The sequence below is a fragment of the Amphiura filiformis genome, chromosome 3 (assembly GCF_039555335.1).
Source record: "Amphiura filiformis chromosome 3, Afil_fr2py, whole genome shotgun sequence".
NCBI classification, from domain to species: domain Eukaryota; kingdom Metazoa; phylum Echinodermata; class Ophiuroidea; order Amphilepidida; family Amphiuridae; genus Amphiura; species Amphiura filiformis.
The window spans coordinates 82,653,943-82,671,118 of record NC_092630.1 but is presented as its reverse complement, the minus strand read 5'-3'; the positions used below and the strand labels follow the sequence as shown (position 1 = coordinate 82,671,118).

At 35.2% G+C, this 17,176-nt stretch overlaps 1 protein-coding gene across 1 annotated transcript in view; it reads right to left on the bottom strand.

The window, feature by feature from the left end:
• The window catches only part of LOC140147547 (uncharacterized), a 40,369-nt gene extending 24,761 nt beyond the window's left edge, over window positions 1–15,608 (bottom strand). The window contains exon 1 of the mRNA XM_072169327.1: window positions 14,147–15,608. Within this exon, the coding sequence (XP_072025428.1) occupies window positions 14,147–15,608 (1,462 nt within the window). The remainder of the gene's footprint in view (window positions 1–14,146) is intronic.
• Between the last annotated feature and the right edge of the window lie 1,568 nt (window positions 15,609–17,176).

Below are 17,176 nucleotides of genomic sequence, written 5' to 3'. Positions count from 1 at the left end.
CAAAACAACCGTTGCACAAGCACATGTATCAACATCGCAGCCCCAGTGCAACAGGGGTCAATGACTCAGCAGTTTATTCCCATCTCAAGTTTACAAATCACACTTTTGCGGACAATGAAGTGTTAATAGTGCTCGACAAAGAACATAAGTGGTTTGAGCGAGGGGTCAAGGAGGCCATTATGTCCGGCGTGAGGAGCCGCCCTTCAACCGAGGGACTTCGCCACAACCTATCAAGGACGCAGCCATCAATGGGGTCCCGGTCCTCGGCGACTCTCCCGTGACGTCACTCCAACCGAGTCACGGGTCAACAATTCAGCGCCAGCCCATTATGCCTGGAGATACGCATCAGATGAGACGTGATACTGTAGTCAGCTCAAAACAGATCCGATGAACAGTTTAATATTTAATTTCAATTAACTTGCAGAGGTCGAAGCGATCCAAAGAGGTGTAAAAATGTGCGGCATGAGATATTACATCTACTAAAACTCAAGATTCAATTAATTATTGTTCAGTGGCGTAGCGACAAGGTGTGGGGTGTGGGGGCACGTGCCCTGGGCGCAACCTCAAGGGGCGCCGAATTGACCAATTCAGCGTCGATTCTCCGCCCCTCCAAGCTTCGCGCGCATGCATTTCAGCACAGATAGTCATTTGAAAGATCAATTTAATTAAGACTGAAATGCAACTTCATTATAACCAAAGTTAATTAGTGGTATTTGTGCAAATTCTCTCGCACTCCGCGCGCAATTTTTTTTAGTGCGGGGTGGGATTATGTATCATTAGCCCTGGGAGCCAAAACTCATCCTAGCTACGCAACGGGTTTAGTATTAAAATTATGGCATTTGTTTGCAAGTGTTCGAATACTTTTTGTGCGCAGTATAATTATGACTACAATTGATGAATAAAGACTGTATCATTTCTAACTTTTCCGTGTTCTGAAAAGCTCAATATGATTGCTCAGTTCCTCTCCGGTTACAATGTACTTCCCGCTATCATTTCAAAATCTTGTCATACTTATATCAATTATTTTGTTCCCATATTTTCGGTAACAAGAGTAATTTGATATCAAAATTACATATTCTTTGTTTTATATCCTCAAACGCAAATCACATTCTGCTAATACAAACAACTTCCTGATGAAATGTTGATTCTTATGTTAAAGTAACCCATTTTATCCATCTTTTCATACTTCCTGTCCTTTTATGAAGAGAACTAAAGAAAATTACAAATCTATGTTTCATAGATTACAATTTTCTCTCTCCCGAATAGAAAATGTAATTTAAGTAGAGCAGAATCGTATTAGATTGCATCCTATATCATAATGGCATGCAAAAATACACGCATTGCAGCAAAAAGTATATTTTTGAAGGGTTACACCAAAGTTTAATGCCTTATAATTTAAGTCAATAATTTATAAGTAACACAAGTAATATAAAACCAATAAAGACTCATATTTCTCATGTTTCTTGATCCAACAAGTAGATTGAACGTCTAAATTCCAATAAAAATGGGATTAGTTTTGATAGGAATATCTTGCTTAAACAAAGAAATATATGAAAATTTCGACGAAGTGATAACTCTATAGACATGGGTCTTTTCTATCAAGTGCTACCAAAATATTCATCAAAATTCTCCACATTATGGCGTTATGACGCAATCGCAAAATTGGTCAATTCTGTCGATTTACAAAACAGGTCAAAAATGTTTTGGCTAAATGTGAATGGAAAACATCACGTGACCAGAGGGTCAGTTGCTTGATGAAGTCTGGTGATTCCAGACGCAAAATAAATTCAGTATTTGATTTAATTCAAACTCTCTTATAAACTACTGGATGACTACGAACATTTGCTCATTTACTCAATGGAAAACAATAATTATTTTCATAATTTTAAAAATACGGATTACAATATAGACTGAAGTTGTAAAGGTGCTTTTCAAACCAAATCGTCTGAATAACTTCAAATTGGTCAGATTATGTACATATTGACCGACCCTCGTATGTGCGCTATACAAAATGACATTATTTAATAAGCTTTCTCTTAACGTTTCCAAAACTAAATACATGATATGTGGTACACAAAAGGGCATTGCAAAATGTGAAAATATAAATTTATCTATAAGTGGCAAGGAATTGAACGTGTTGACAATTTTAAGTATCTTGGGACATGGATAGATCCGTTGCTTAAGTGAGATGATCATGTTCACAATACCTGTAAATAAAAATTCCTTTAAAAAAGGAATGGGCGCCCAACTGTTTGGATACTTTTTTTTTCTCTTTAAAACAATAATGTAATATTAGCATAGAAAGAAGTCCATTAATTTTGTATTTTAAACAAAGAATATACGCACAACATTTTATCCCGAACATATCAGAAAACAATAATAAAATCAAATCCAAGCAAATTGTGGTTTTATTTCTAAGCTGGGCATACTTTTAAGCAAAACAGTTGAAGTAAATCTAGCAAGACCGAAATTAGACGCTCTTTGCAAAGTCAAGCCAAACAAGAGAAATGTGTCTGATTGGGGAAGGTGTTCTGACAATCCAAATATAAACTTAGTCCACCTCAAATGACCTGTAACAATTTGTGATTGACATTACTTAATTCACCTCGGATGACTTTGATCTGACATTCAACTTTTCGTTCTTACACCAATCATATCCATAACAATTTAACTCTTACAACTTCCTGTCAACTCTCTAATTTAAAACTCTAAATTTCTGTCTGTTTGCCTTTTCTGTCTACAGTTTGTTACAATTATTATGATAAGCAAACATTGCTGGGTAGATAACAGGATTTAGTTATTTACTTAAGGTGGTATTGGATGCATTTTCTAGAAATTAGAAAATGCTTTGAGCATGTTTTAAACAGATTAATTGAGTAGGGTAAAGTACACTGATCAATATGCCTTTTGTTTGGAGCAAATCGGACATACGGTTTCCATAATACATCAATTTATATTTTCTTTGTATCCTATTGTTTTTGTCAATAATCAATGTAGTTAATGAGCTAAAATGACTGCAAAGGCTCATGAATATGTAATTTTAGCCAATATTCTGCTAAAAATTAATGCATAAATGTTCAGGGTACTTTTATTTTACATAATTTTGCCCTGAAACTTGGTCAAAGTGTTTCTAATATGTCCTAATGTATTATACAGTGAAGCCGCCCTCTAATTTGCATATTTGCATAATTAATGAGCTAATTTGCATAAATTAATGTTGATTTGGACAAAATCGTCATCATTTCTACATTACAGTCTCCCAACATTGGAAAATGGGGGGTGGGGGGGTGGGGAAGGGGCAAGTGTAATCTGAATGTGCATTTGCAACTATTATACAAAATAGTACGGAACTATCCCATATTTAGCTTCGATTGCGTGCTTTTAACACCAGAACGTGCTGGTGTGGCCCTGGTGTGGCAACGAATTTCCGCCAGAGTTGTAGTAGGCTTACTACCTCCATGATCCAATCATGGCAATAACGTCAATTTTGGTCGTCAGTGTTTTAAAATACAACAATGTAGAACATGTATAATTAATATGCCCAATTGTGCCACCATATTGCAACTTTGGCAATAACCGCTATATAGATTCTATGGTAATTAGCAAACAAAAGCCATCAGTAGAGTCCTCGTTAATTGATCTATATCACTATGGACCACAATAGTCTCATCCCAATGGCATAGTCCAATAACCTCAATTACATAATCATAGTGCAAAATTTGACCTCAAGTTGCAGAGTATGAGTTTGTGTACCCAAATTTTCAAAGGATGAAAGTAAGCCTACAAATGTATTAGGGCTTAAGAACTGTTCCCATGATAGATGAGCATGTTGTGGATCCTAGTGTATGGTCAAATGTCACCGTCTATCGGGTTTCTAAGGCACACGGTAAACTGGTTGAACCCATACAAAGGTCAGGATTTATTTGGTGTTTTTATAAATCCTAATTTTGTATTTTAAACAAAGAATATACGCTCACCATTTTATCCTGTGCATATCAGAAAACAATAATAAAATAAAATCCAAGCAAATTGTGGTTTTATTTCTGAGCTGGGCATAATTTTAGCAAAACAATTGCGAAGTCAATCTAGCAAGAGTGAAATTAGAAGCTTTTCACAAAGAATCACAAAGTCATGCCTATATTTTGGCGCCTCCGTAGAGGGCGCCAAAAATCTCTCAGCGTAATGGTCTAGTGAGTAGATTAAGGGGGTATAATACCCTGATTTTCATCAGTAACCCTCTTCTTTTTTTTTGGTTGCAAATTTATGAAGTACATAAATATGTTCATCACCTCATGTCCTGAACTTATAAAATATCTCTACATACAAAGTGCTTTTAAACCATTTTAGTAAATCATTTTAGCCCTATATATTTCTTTGTTTACTGTATCCTAGTAACTCAGATGTGTGTTTCATAACAAACCATAATTTATTCTATTCAACATGTTCAAGTAGAGTACATGAATAGAGTACATTAAATCCTTTGTTATACTATCTATACAAATGTACTCAATGATGTTGTACATATCTACATTATTTCCCTAATGTGTTAGCAACACATATCCAAAATTTTAACGAAATCCGTTGATAGTAAGCTTTCCAAAATGAAGTGAATTTAAAACATCAGTGATGTACCACCTTTTGGCTTCTACCTTTAGGAGGCAGAGGGTTGTTATTGATGGGGTTAATTCCGACTGGCTTCCTGTTGTTTCAGGTGTACCCCAAGGATCAATATTGGGGCCTATGCTTTTTCTTTTATACACTAACGACAAGCCCAGTGTTGCTCAGAATTCTTCTTTAACTTTGTTTGCATCTCTGATGTCTCTGATTGTCACATGCTCCAAAGTGATATTGATGCTTTATTTAATTGGAGCAAAACTTGGGATCTTCACTTTCATCCTCTAAATGCCAGATCATATCAATCACCAGACGTAGGAATGCAATTCGTCATGATTATAAAATGAATGGTGCCGTTCTAGACCGTGTTATTTCCATCAAAGATCTTGGTCTTGATATTTCCTCATCTTTCACTTGGGATGATCACATTAACAGGGTTGTTTAAAAGTGTAACAAAAAACTTGGTATGATTAAACGCACCATTGGCTTCAATGCCCCTCGTAATGTATCCAGGACTTGCAGTCCCCTCTGGAGTGGTACCTCAAAGCGCAACATCCAGAAAGTTGAGGGGGTCCAGAGAAAGGCAACTTAATTCATTTTAGATTATCCCGAGGCTGAGTACAAAGAAAGGTTAACAGAGCTAACTCTTCTTCCATTACGTTTTAGAAGAGAATATGTTGATCTCAATATATTTTTCAAGTGCAATCTGGGATTATATGACATCAATCTAGATGATTATGTAGTTTTTAATGGTATTAACAAAGACCGCCCCACCACCAGATTTTCCTCTGATCCTTTGTTGCTGGTAAATCAGCTTTCTAAAAGTGAGTGCCACAAGATGGACTTTTTTCAGCGTACGGTGCCCATTTGGAACCAGCTCCTAGTATTATCAGATCTACACATTCTGTTGTTTCATTTAAGCAACAAGTTTTGGAGTTTTACCAGTCCAAATTTGCTCGCACCTTTGATGCAACTTCTGTTTGCACTTGGACCTCTTTTTGTAATTGTCCAAATTGCAGGCAAATGTAACTTACCTGCATTTTCCTCCTCTAATTTATATTTCCCTTCCCTTTGTTTTGGTGGGGCGGTCTTAGAGGTGCCTGGCACCTGTTCGCTCCAGCCATTCACTGGACGTTTTAAAACAAATACTGTTCCTTTCATAATATTGTGTAATGTTTGATGTACACAATGTGCAATATTATATATTTTTTGTAATTCTGTGCCAGTGATAAAGTGTAATAAATAAATAAATAAATAAATAAATAAATAAATAAATAAATAAATAAATAAATAAATAAATAAATAAATAAATAAATAAATAAATAAATAAATAAATTTAGAAGCATGTACGCTACATTGATACCGATGCCACCAATTGAACGAGAAGAGTTGCCCCTTCATTTTGCATACAACTTTTCTCATTTCTTCACAAAATGCAATGGGTGTAGTACCCCCTTAAGGTTGGTCTGAACCCTGGAATTATGAAAACTTTCGGGCCTCATAACTGCTAAATTATTAGTGTAAAGAATATAAAAGTATACATTTTTAAAATGGAAATGACTTGATGAATTCATCTGTGAGGTCCAATTTGGGCCAAAATGCCCATTTTTTGGAGAAAATCCCAAAAAAACAGGTTTTTTGGCCCAAATTTTTTCGTGCAACGTAACAAAAAAATTGTTTGGCCAAAAAATATTTTTTATTAATTTTTAAAAACTAGATAAAAATATCTAGGGACCTTTTTTTAATTTTTTTGAATTTGGACCAACTTCACCAAAAATATTTGAAATTTGGGCGAAAATCGGGTTTTTTTATGATTTTTTTGAAAATTTTGCAATTTTTGACCATTTTTGGTTCAAATTTCTCAAAGTTGGTCAAAATTCAAAAAAATTAAAAAAACGGTCCCTAGATATTGTTATCTAGTTTTTAAAAATTAATAAAAAAACATTTTTGGTCAAACAATTTTTTTGTTACGTTGCACGAAAAAATTTTTTGGGATTTTCTCAAAAAATGAGTATTTTGGCCCAAATTGGACCTCACAGATGAATTCAGCAAGATATTTCCAGTCTAAAAATGTATACTTTTATATTCTTTAGACTAATAATTTAGCAGTTATGAAGCCAGAAAGTTTCCATAATTCCAGGGTTAAGACCACCCTTAAGAAAGTGGGTTCTACCCAAAGTTACCAAATTACTTACCAATACACTCGTAATGCAGTTTTTTTTATTATTGCAATCTTGTATGGTTCAATTGCTCTAAGGATCTTAGTAACAAATTACAAATTCTTCAAAACAGACTTTCGAGGTTAGTACTTAACGAAGGCCCAAGGGCGCTTGTTTTGGATATGTATGATGTGCTGAAATGGAGAACTTTGAAAAACCGTTCTCATATCAATATTATTAGTCTTGCTCATAAATGCTTAACAGGGAATGCCCCAGATTACCTACGAACTAAATTTTACTATGATAACCCCAACCACGCCTACGTAACAACGCCAAGCTCAGGTCTATGTATCTACCATAACCATGATAACATGGTGTCGTCAGAAGCAGGAAAAAGAACTTTTCCTTATCGAGGTGTTACAGCATGGAATGAGATGCCGCAATATAAGATTAATAAATTACAGCTCAAACTTGTTCAAACGGGCACTTCACAATAATTTCTGAACTTTTAATATTTTGTAATATGTATAATGTTCATAATGCGCCAAAGTTTTACTTTATGACTTTTTGAAAAGTATATCAGTCTTTAAAAAGACTGACATATTTTGATGTATGCTTCTACATTTGAATGTTTGTGTTATAATATGTAAAGTTTTTACTTTTTAACTTTCAATGACTTTTGATATTTGATGTATTTTGATGTATGCTCTAATTTGAATCTTTTGAGTAATTATTTTATACATATTACATGTATGTTTTATGACACAGAGTAATGTAAATAAATAGTCAAAGTTTTACTTTTAATGACTTTTGATATTTGATGTATTTTGGTGTATGCTTCTATTTGGATGTTTGTGTTTTTAATTATTCTAATATGTATAATTCTACCAATTATTATGTACTTTGTATTTTATGACACAGGGCCCCTGTAATAGCAAATATCTCTGAAGGGTAACCTTGTATAAATATGGTTTTAATAAATAATGAGTAGATGGTTGGTGCCTTTGTGATTGTGTCATCGCATGTCATGTTCTCTTACAGTAATTGCAAGTTATTTTGGGTTTAAAGTCAGTCCTACTTTTTGGTTTACTATTTGAACCCGGTTTAAAGTCAGTCCTACTTTTTGGTTTACTATTTGAACCCCTTGAGGTCTCTTCACCACTTGCACTTTGCTGTGAAGTCGACTGATTTTTCCCTTCTTGGGTACCACCCTGATTATGAGTTGAACCATAGTCATCTGCCATTGTTGCTGCCTCATGCTATGTTTTAATTCATCTAACACTTCATCCAAATGAGAAATGGTCTTCTCCCTCCTGATCTTCTTCATGACAATTTCTTTAACGTAGACGTATCTGTTCACTCTTATTACACAAGACATGCCAATGAGCCATTCATCAGCCTACTAACACTATTCTACAGTCATGGACAAAAGTTTTATATTTTTATTTTTTTGCATAACCCTGTTTTTAAGTGCAGATTGCTTACCATCAATGACCCATCAGCCATGCAAAATGGATCATGGGTGTCTGGCAAGGTCTTAGGTACCATTCCATATCACACAATACCTAATGTAGGACAATGGAGTCTTATGCCTGACCGATGAACCATCGGACGTCTTTTTCGCAGTTATTTTAGCGATATGATTCATAAGGTTACATTGGCTTTTGCATTACGGTGTGAAGAAACCCGCGTAACTTGGTTGCATCTGTCTGTTGTATACGATATTTCTGATCATGGGGTACGAGTTGAGCGCAGATTTATACGCTCGCGTCATTGACTTACGTAATCGTGGCTACAAACAGAAGGATATTGGTGCCGCTTTAGGAATTACATAAGGTGCAGCCTCTACAATTTTGCAGAGACGTCGAGAGACCGGAACTACTACACCTAGACCAAGGTCAGGTCGGCCCAGAAAGACAACTGCCAAGGAAGACCGATCTCTCCTGAGACTTTGCCGCAATGGCCACACGAAGTCTGCATCTCGGCTATGAACAGAATGGCTGAGGTCCATAAACGCGCCTGTTACCAGGAAACTTGTGAACAATAGACTGGTTAGTGCAGGTTTTCGCGCAAGACAACCAATAAGAAAGCCGATACTTCTGCAAAGACATCGGCATGCATGCTTGCTTTGGTCACAGAGACATAGGGATTTGACAGTAGGCCACTGGCATAATGTGATCTTCAGTGGAGAGGCCCGGTTCCTCCTTTACAGACAAGGTGACCGATTCAAGGTCCTCAGACAGGTTGGTCAAGCCCAGCTTGAGGATTGTATCCTTTCTAGAGTCCAGGGTGATGGTGGTGAAATCACAGTACGGTGAGCATTTCATAATAGGTCGAAATCACACCTCTACATGCTAGAAGGACACATGAGCCAGAACCAATGACTGTATGTTCTTGATACAGTTATGCTTCCGTTTGCAAGAAGAGACTTCGGGAACAATTTCGTGATCCAAGATGACAAAACCAAGGCGCACAGAGCCCTACGCGTGAGGGAATTCCTTGAAATTGAGAATATAGAACACCTGGACTGGTCGGCTTTGAGCCCGGATATGAACCCAATAGAGAACGTGTGGGCAGAGGTATCCCGCAGGATAGGTAACAGAGACAACCAACCAATCACCCTGCTGGAACTTATATACGCCCTCATTGCTTGCTGGCGAGATATTCCACAATGGACCTTAGCAAACCTGGTCGAGGGAATGCCAGGTCGCGTAAATGACCTTGAGCTGGCAAGGGATGGACACATCAAATATTGAGATGTGTTTTCTCAAGCAAGAGACTTATCTGAACATGTCACAGTGAGAGTTTTTAGTTTGTGTTTAAACAATCAAGTTTACTAATGTCTTTAATCTTATTTTGTGATGCAAAGAAACCACCAAGAAGTGTTGCGAATGTGTGATTCTTCCATTGTAATGCGCTTCATCAGGTAATTCTTTGTTAATTGACAAACTGTGTGATGTAAACATCAAAGGTCATTCATATCTTTCAATTAAATTCAACTGAGCACTACTCCAGAACAGAAAATATGTTCCTAATATGATTAAAAACTGCATTTTAGGAAGAGGTGAGCGAGTATGAAAAAAGTGCCTGTTGATCAAACTTGGAATGAACTGCATTGATGCGCGCATTATGTAATCGTTAATTTCTTCTCAGCCAGACAACCGAATCAAATCAAATTTTTGTATGTGATGCACAATAAAATAGGCTATGCGCTACATTTTAAATTTGCTTATTCTGATGTCTATTTCTCGACTTACGTTCAATTTTATTCACTCGGTAATTTTTTCTGGGACACCCTGTATAGTTCTTCACATTTGTTGGGCTCCCAAAGTCCATACAGTCTGATCACACTGTATGGACTTTGGGAGCCCCACAAATGTGAAGAACTTGGTTAAAGCTTTCACTCTAGTCACTGCTTTAATATTTCTCAAGGGCTTCAGGAAAGCATGTTGACGCGCACATAATTTGTTTCGGTAGGGGTCTACATAATCAATAATAACCGTACTGAATGGTTCATCAAAAGCTGGAATTAGCTTCAATGGAGCAGGAGGTATTGTCTGATTTGGCTTCCTTGCTACTTGGCATGTTGTGACTTGTTTTGCAATATTAAGAAACTTCTTTTCTGAGAGTGGGCCACCAGAAATGTTTCAGAATTCTTTCATGGGTTTTCCTAACATCCAAATGCCCTGCCGTGGGACTATCATTTGCTATGTTAATAACCTCAGTGTTGGTTGACTTTTGGTACCACAATTTGGTAAACTACCTTCCACTCATCATCGGTAGGTGCATCAAATGGGCGCCATTTTCTCATTAGCACACCATCTTGTTGGTAAAAACAGACATAATTTTGTTCCGCTTCCTGTAGGGTCAATGCTCTGTGATTGATCTGTTTGAGTTCTGGGTCATTTTGTTGCTCCAGAATGAGCTTGTCATGGTTATGGTTTCCCCAATTTGTTCATGCTTAGAAGCTGTGTCATTTTTAGGGGTCTTTTAATCCCCTGGAGAAGGAAGTTTATCTCTTTTCTCATTCCACTTTGACACAAATGTGTCTGCCAAATTGTAGCCTAAGTCATCAATTTGGTTGTCCTCTATTGTTTCTATTACTAATTGCCCGTGTAACTGCACATGCAGGAAATATCTCCTTTTCCACACTATTATTATCCTTCAAACAGGACCTATCTGTAACTATAGAGTCATGACCCCCCTGCTAAATCATTGACTTGCAATTCATGTCTAACTCCTATGGTTATTGGACCAGAAACCAAATCAGATTTCAAGTTAATTTTGTGGAGAAGTATACTAAGTATTTCCATCCCAATACCCTGGATCAATGCATTACCTGCTGAACTATCCTCATTTAAGGGCAAATTTCCTTCCAGAATCATAGACCGGTTCAAATTCCTCACACACCTTGTCTGTGTCACCTCCCTTTTGTGGGAATTCTTGTTTCATGATTTCACTGACTATTTGTTTCTTTGACCCAAGTGTTGTGGCGATATATTATTTTATATCCCGTGCCTTCTATTTTAATTTATTTATTTAATCAAAATTATGGTGTCATTCACCCCAAGTGAGATCACTCTCTCGTATCATTTCGATTATACTATCGTAAAACGTCACAATGGTCTATTGTAAACGAAGGTTTTGTGGACGACGCAAACTGAGAATGAATTGTAGTCTGTGGCAGTCACTCAGAGGCTTAACACCTCTCCATAAACTCTCCGTGTGCGTCAAGATTTGAACACAACTTCTTAGTTTAGAGCGAGAACAATTCTCGCTAATTATTACTTGATAATGGAGTTTGTTCTACTCCTAATTCACTTGTTAGTTTTAATATCATAGTTTCATACAGAATGAAGAAGATGTAGTAAGTAATAAATATAACTTAATTAACAGTAAATTGTGGTTTTGATTGTCTTCATGTTTGTGTGATAATATTCGTGCTTGGCTGAGTATGAAAGCCTAAATAAGTCCCTGTTTGAACCTCTAGTTCTATGAAGAACTTTATATTAGCGCCCCTACTCATGCCAAATCTACCTTGTGGTAGATGGACCTCATGGGCTTCACAGCACTATGCTGTGATTATTAGGCTATTGGGTCTTCCTTCTTGTCTAGTACCTTAATATGCTTTAGGTTGATTATGGCTAAACTATAGTTTTTAAACTTGTTTGTATAACTTATGTTATTACTAAATTTACTTGCATTCAACTTGTGTGTTTAGTCATAGTCATCGGCCATCGTTGCTGCCTCCTGCAATGTTTTAATTTTGCTAGCACTCCATCCAAGTAATAATAATAATAATAATAATAATAATAGCTTTATTTATACACGGTAAAAACATGTTCAATACAGTATTGTTCTTCCACATGTCCGTGTGGATATTAAACATATTACTAACAAACACAAGTTAATTTAAAATATAATATATTAGTGTACATAGACTAAAAACTAAAATTAATACGATCTTTTACTAAAAGACAAAATATATATAATAAATAAAATAGTAACCCTGCATTCTTCCTCATACAGTCACACTCTCACATGCACTCCTCTCTCCCCCTCTCAACACACCTCCTCCATACATCTTTCACAATAAAACGTTATAATATGATTTATGTACAAGTTATATTTAAATTATTAAAATACATCATCAAAACCACTATTGCACAAAAACATACAAATGATAAATTATTCAAAAATATTATTAGGAAATAAATTATTAAAACACATCGTGATAATTTGCAGGCCCACTATTGCACAAATACAGAAATTTCATATTAATATAAAATACTATAAAAGTAGCACCTACGTTCATCTTCATACAAGCACACATATTCGCACCATGAAACAACATACACTCCACTCACCCCTCATTTACATACACGCACACCCCAACTCACCAAGCATATTGTTAAACCCTTTCATCCCCTCAACACGCATCATCCATACCCAAGATCCATACATCATATACGATTTATATACAAATTAAATTTAACTTATTAAAACACCTCATCAAGATCACTATTACATAAATAATACAGATATTAAACAATATAAAATATACAAAATGATAAATTATTCACAAATATTAAGAAATAAGTTGTTTAAAATGTTTCACATTGCACATGCTTCTAGCATTGTCATCAATCGAGTTCCACAGTTGAGCACCTCTATAACTAAAGCTACGCTTCTTATATTCAGTATTTGGCTTATCCATGATAAAAACATCTTTATTTCTGGTGTTATAACAAGTTTCTTTTTTAACAAATCTATTGCACAGATATTTTGGTGCTTGATTGTTTACAATTTTATGCATTGTAACTGCTTCGTTTATGTATAACTTTCCTTCAAGATTTTTCCAGTTTAAAACATTTAAAGCTTCTGTACTTGACTCATATCTACTTACACCTGTAATAATTTTTGCTGCTCTGTTTTGTAAGACTTGAAGTTTATTACTAAGGGTTTTGTTACATCTTCCCCAAACAACATTGCAATAGTCAAAGTGAGTGGCAACAATGCTTTTATAAAGTAGACACTGATGGTGTTTGGGGATAAAATTAGCGGCTCTCCTTAGAAAATACAAACCAGTTAAAACTTTCTTTCTCACTTGATCAATCTGGTTGTTCCATAACAGTTTATCATCAACTTCAATGCCAAGGTGTTTACAATGATTAACCCTTTGAAGACGGGTTCCTTTTATGTTTACATTAAGATCATCATTACATAAATTTGCAAGTTTTGTAGAGTACCAATTAACATAAAATGGGTTTTGTCAACATTAAGACTTAATTTGTTACTTGCAAGCCAGTTGTCAACATTATTTAAATCATTATTTAGTATTCTAACAATATCATTAACATCTTTTGAAGAATAATAAATTGCTGTATCGTCAGCATACATGCTCACCTTCACATTAACATATTTAGGCAGTTCATTAACATATAAAATAAATAATAATGGCCCAAGTATCGAGCCTTGTGGAATTCCACAAGAACTTCTTTGGTCATTAGACTTTGACCCATTTACACCAGTTATATGAGATCTATCACTAAGGTAACTTCTGAACCAGTTGACAACATGATCATCCATACCAAAATTTGGCAATTTATCAATTAAAATATTGTGATTCACTGTGTCGAAAGCCTTTCTTAGATCTAACATTACAAGACCAATGTACTCACCATCATCAATTGATTTTAACCAATCCTCTGTAATGTTTAATAATGCAGAAGATGTTGAAAAACCTGGCCGAAAGCCTGACTGGCTATCATGCAACATATCATTTGAGTTTAAAAAAGGGTAAATTTGGTCAAATACAGCACGCTCGATGATTTTTGATAAAATGGGAAGAATTGATATTGGCCTGTAATTACCTGGATCTGTATTATCACCACCTTTATAAACTGGGCAAATTCGGGCTTTCTTCCATCTGCATGGAAAGGTACCTGATTTAAGGGACAAATTAACAAGAAATGTCACAATAGGAGTAATTTCGATTGCTGACACCTTGAGTAACTTTGATGGAATATCATCAACACCAGTAGCTTTCTTATCAGAGAGTGTACATAGTTGATTTAAAACATAATCTTCATTAACATTATTAAATATAAAAAGCATATCATTATACAAATTATTTGTTTCATCATGATGGTTTTCAGTTTTAACAACAGGAATCTTGTCAGCTATACTTGGTCCAACATTTGCAAAATATTCATTCAATACATCAGCAACATCTTTAGAATTTGTACATTCACCATGTTCAGTTTTAATACATCTAACATCGGTTTTCTTGTTTTTACCTGGTACAATATGCCTTATGTTAGCCCAAATTTCCTTAGAATCTTTAGTTTGAAGAGCATTTGTAAGATACATTCTTTTGGATTCTTTAATTAAGCAATTTACTCTATTTCTCAGCTTGCGAAAATCTTCCCAAAGAAGCAAACAATTTTCTTTGCTGGCGCGCTTCTTCATCTGGTCACGTTCGCGCATGGCTGCCAAAATATCATCAGTAAGCCCAGGGGAAGAATTTTTCTGCCGTATACGTTTCTTCTTTAACGGTGCATGCTTATTGGCAATTTCAAGAAAAACATTTTCAAAATTAGAAACAGCATCATCAATATTTGATTGATTAGTAATATTACACCAATTTGTATTAGCTATATCCAGCCTAAACTTGTTTTCATCAAAATTTTTATATTTTCTATTCACACTGTACTTATGATTTTGGCTTTTCACCTTGTTCTCTTTACCCATAATTGTATACACACAGAAGTGATCACTCATGCTTGTAAGAATTACACCACATTCACTGACATTGTTGGGACAGGAGGTATACATGTGATCAACAAGGGTTTTGCTATTTTTTGTGACTCTAGTAGGTTTAGTGATAACCTGTTTGAGATGAAAATTCTCAGCAACTTCTTTCATCTTCTTCGTATAACAATGTGGAGCTGCAGCTAGAAGGTCACAATTTACATCACCAATTAATAAAACATATTTGCCTTCATATTCAACTTGCTCAAGAATGGATTCAACTTGGTAAAAAAGCTTCATCTCTGAGTTTGGTGGGCGATACCATGCAATAACAATAGTAGGTTTTGTGTTAGGTTTTTTCACTTCAGTAACAACAATCTCTAAATCACAAGGCATTAGGTCTTTACGAACCTTGTAAGTAAAACCAGAGTTACACTTCACATACATTGCTACACCCCCTCCATTTCTGTTTCTATCATTTCTGACAAAATCATAACCATCAATATTATATTCCATATCAGGAATTGCACTGTCTAATTGAGTTTCATTCAAAGCAATAACATCAACTGGGTTATTCTTCATAAAAATCTTGAATTCATCAATCTTACCTGGTAGACTGGCAATGTTAAAACTTGCAAAACTAAAACCTTTTTATCAAAAACATCATTTGAGAATGCATCAATTGTTTTACACGAGTTAATAACTGTATGAAAACATTTTTCAACATTACATGTACAACAAGACATTTGATTTTGATTTTGATTTTGAATGCCACCTTTACACAATTCACAATTACAAACATCACCTGGAAGACCACAATTTATATCTGTGCCATTTGCCTGGTCATTAATTATAGAATTATCATTTTCAGAACATTTAATAACATAATCTTTTTCACATATATGAATATCAGACTTACTATCAATGGCATGACAACTACCATTTGTATATGGAGTAGTCAACAAAACATCATTTTTTATTGGCAATTCACAATGACAAATGTCACCTGGAAGACCACAAATTCCATCTGTGTAATTTACATGACCATTAATATCAGACACTTTTAGCTCATTTTCAGAACATTCATTAACATGATCTTTTCACATATATGAATATCAGACTTACTATCAATGGCATGAAGACTGTCATTTACATATCTATATGGAGTAGTCAACAAAAGATCATTTTTCATTGGCTCTGTTTTATCGGCGCACTTTACCTGGCCAACACATTAATCATAATATGCACTATACTTGAAGTCACAGTATTTTTCTTTGTGACCAAATCCCTTACATTCATTACACTGAATCTTTGATTTGTAATGACATGACCTTGCATTATGATTAAAAAGTCCACATTTCCAGCATCCAGAATACTGTCCAGCCTGTGTGCGGACTTGTGTATTTCTATTTTGAGTGTTTTGGTGTTGACCATGTTGCTCAACATTTTCCCGGCGATTATCGCGATATCTAAAGTTTTGCTGGTTTCTAGACCTGTAAATCTGACCCTAGTTGGTTTTAATGTCAGCGTGAACACATTTTTTGGATTCTTCTATAAGAAACAATTGCCTAAGTTGGGCGAACTCATCTTTGACCTCTTTTGCACCAAGCCCCCTGTCAAACATTTGTGACGTGGTATAGCGAAACACTTTTGGGCAGTATCGTAAATGGAGAAATAGCAAAAATCTGCCCGGGGCTGATTTTTTCACAATTTGGGTTTGTTGCAAATTTGTGATATTAATAATGTTTAAAATATTGTCTGATATGTTTTAGATCAGAATATAACTGCCATCTTGTATTTGTTGAGACATTTTTCAAGGTAATTCATACTCTCAACATTGTCAATAATATTTGTAATGGCCGATATCTCAATTTCCAATTTCATAATACCATAACTTACGAACTCAATATCTTAGCTTAGGAATGCCCGATTTCATTGGGGAAAACGGCGTTGTGGAGTAAAATATCTCTTTATTTAAGATATGTAAAACACTCAAAATTGATAACCTGCCTAAAAGGTAAAAATTCAAAAACGGGCTATAAAAACGGTGGCAAACGGTCACTATAGAGACCACACAGCACCATTGTTTGCTAATTATAACGTTTTAAAAGTTGAAGATACACTGGAATTAGGTACATTCATGTACAGGC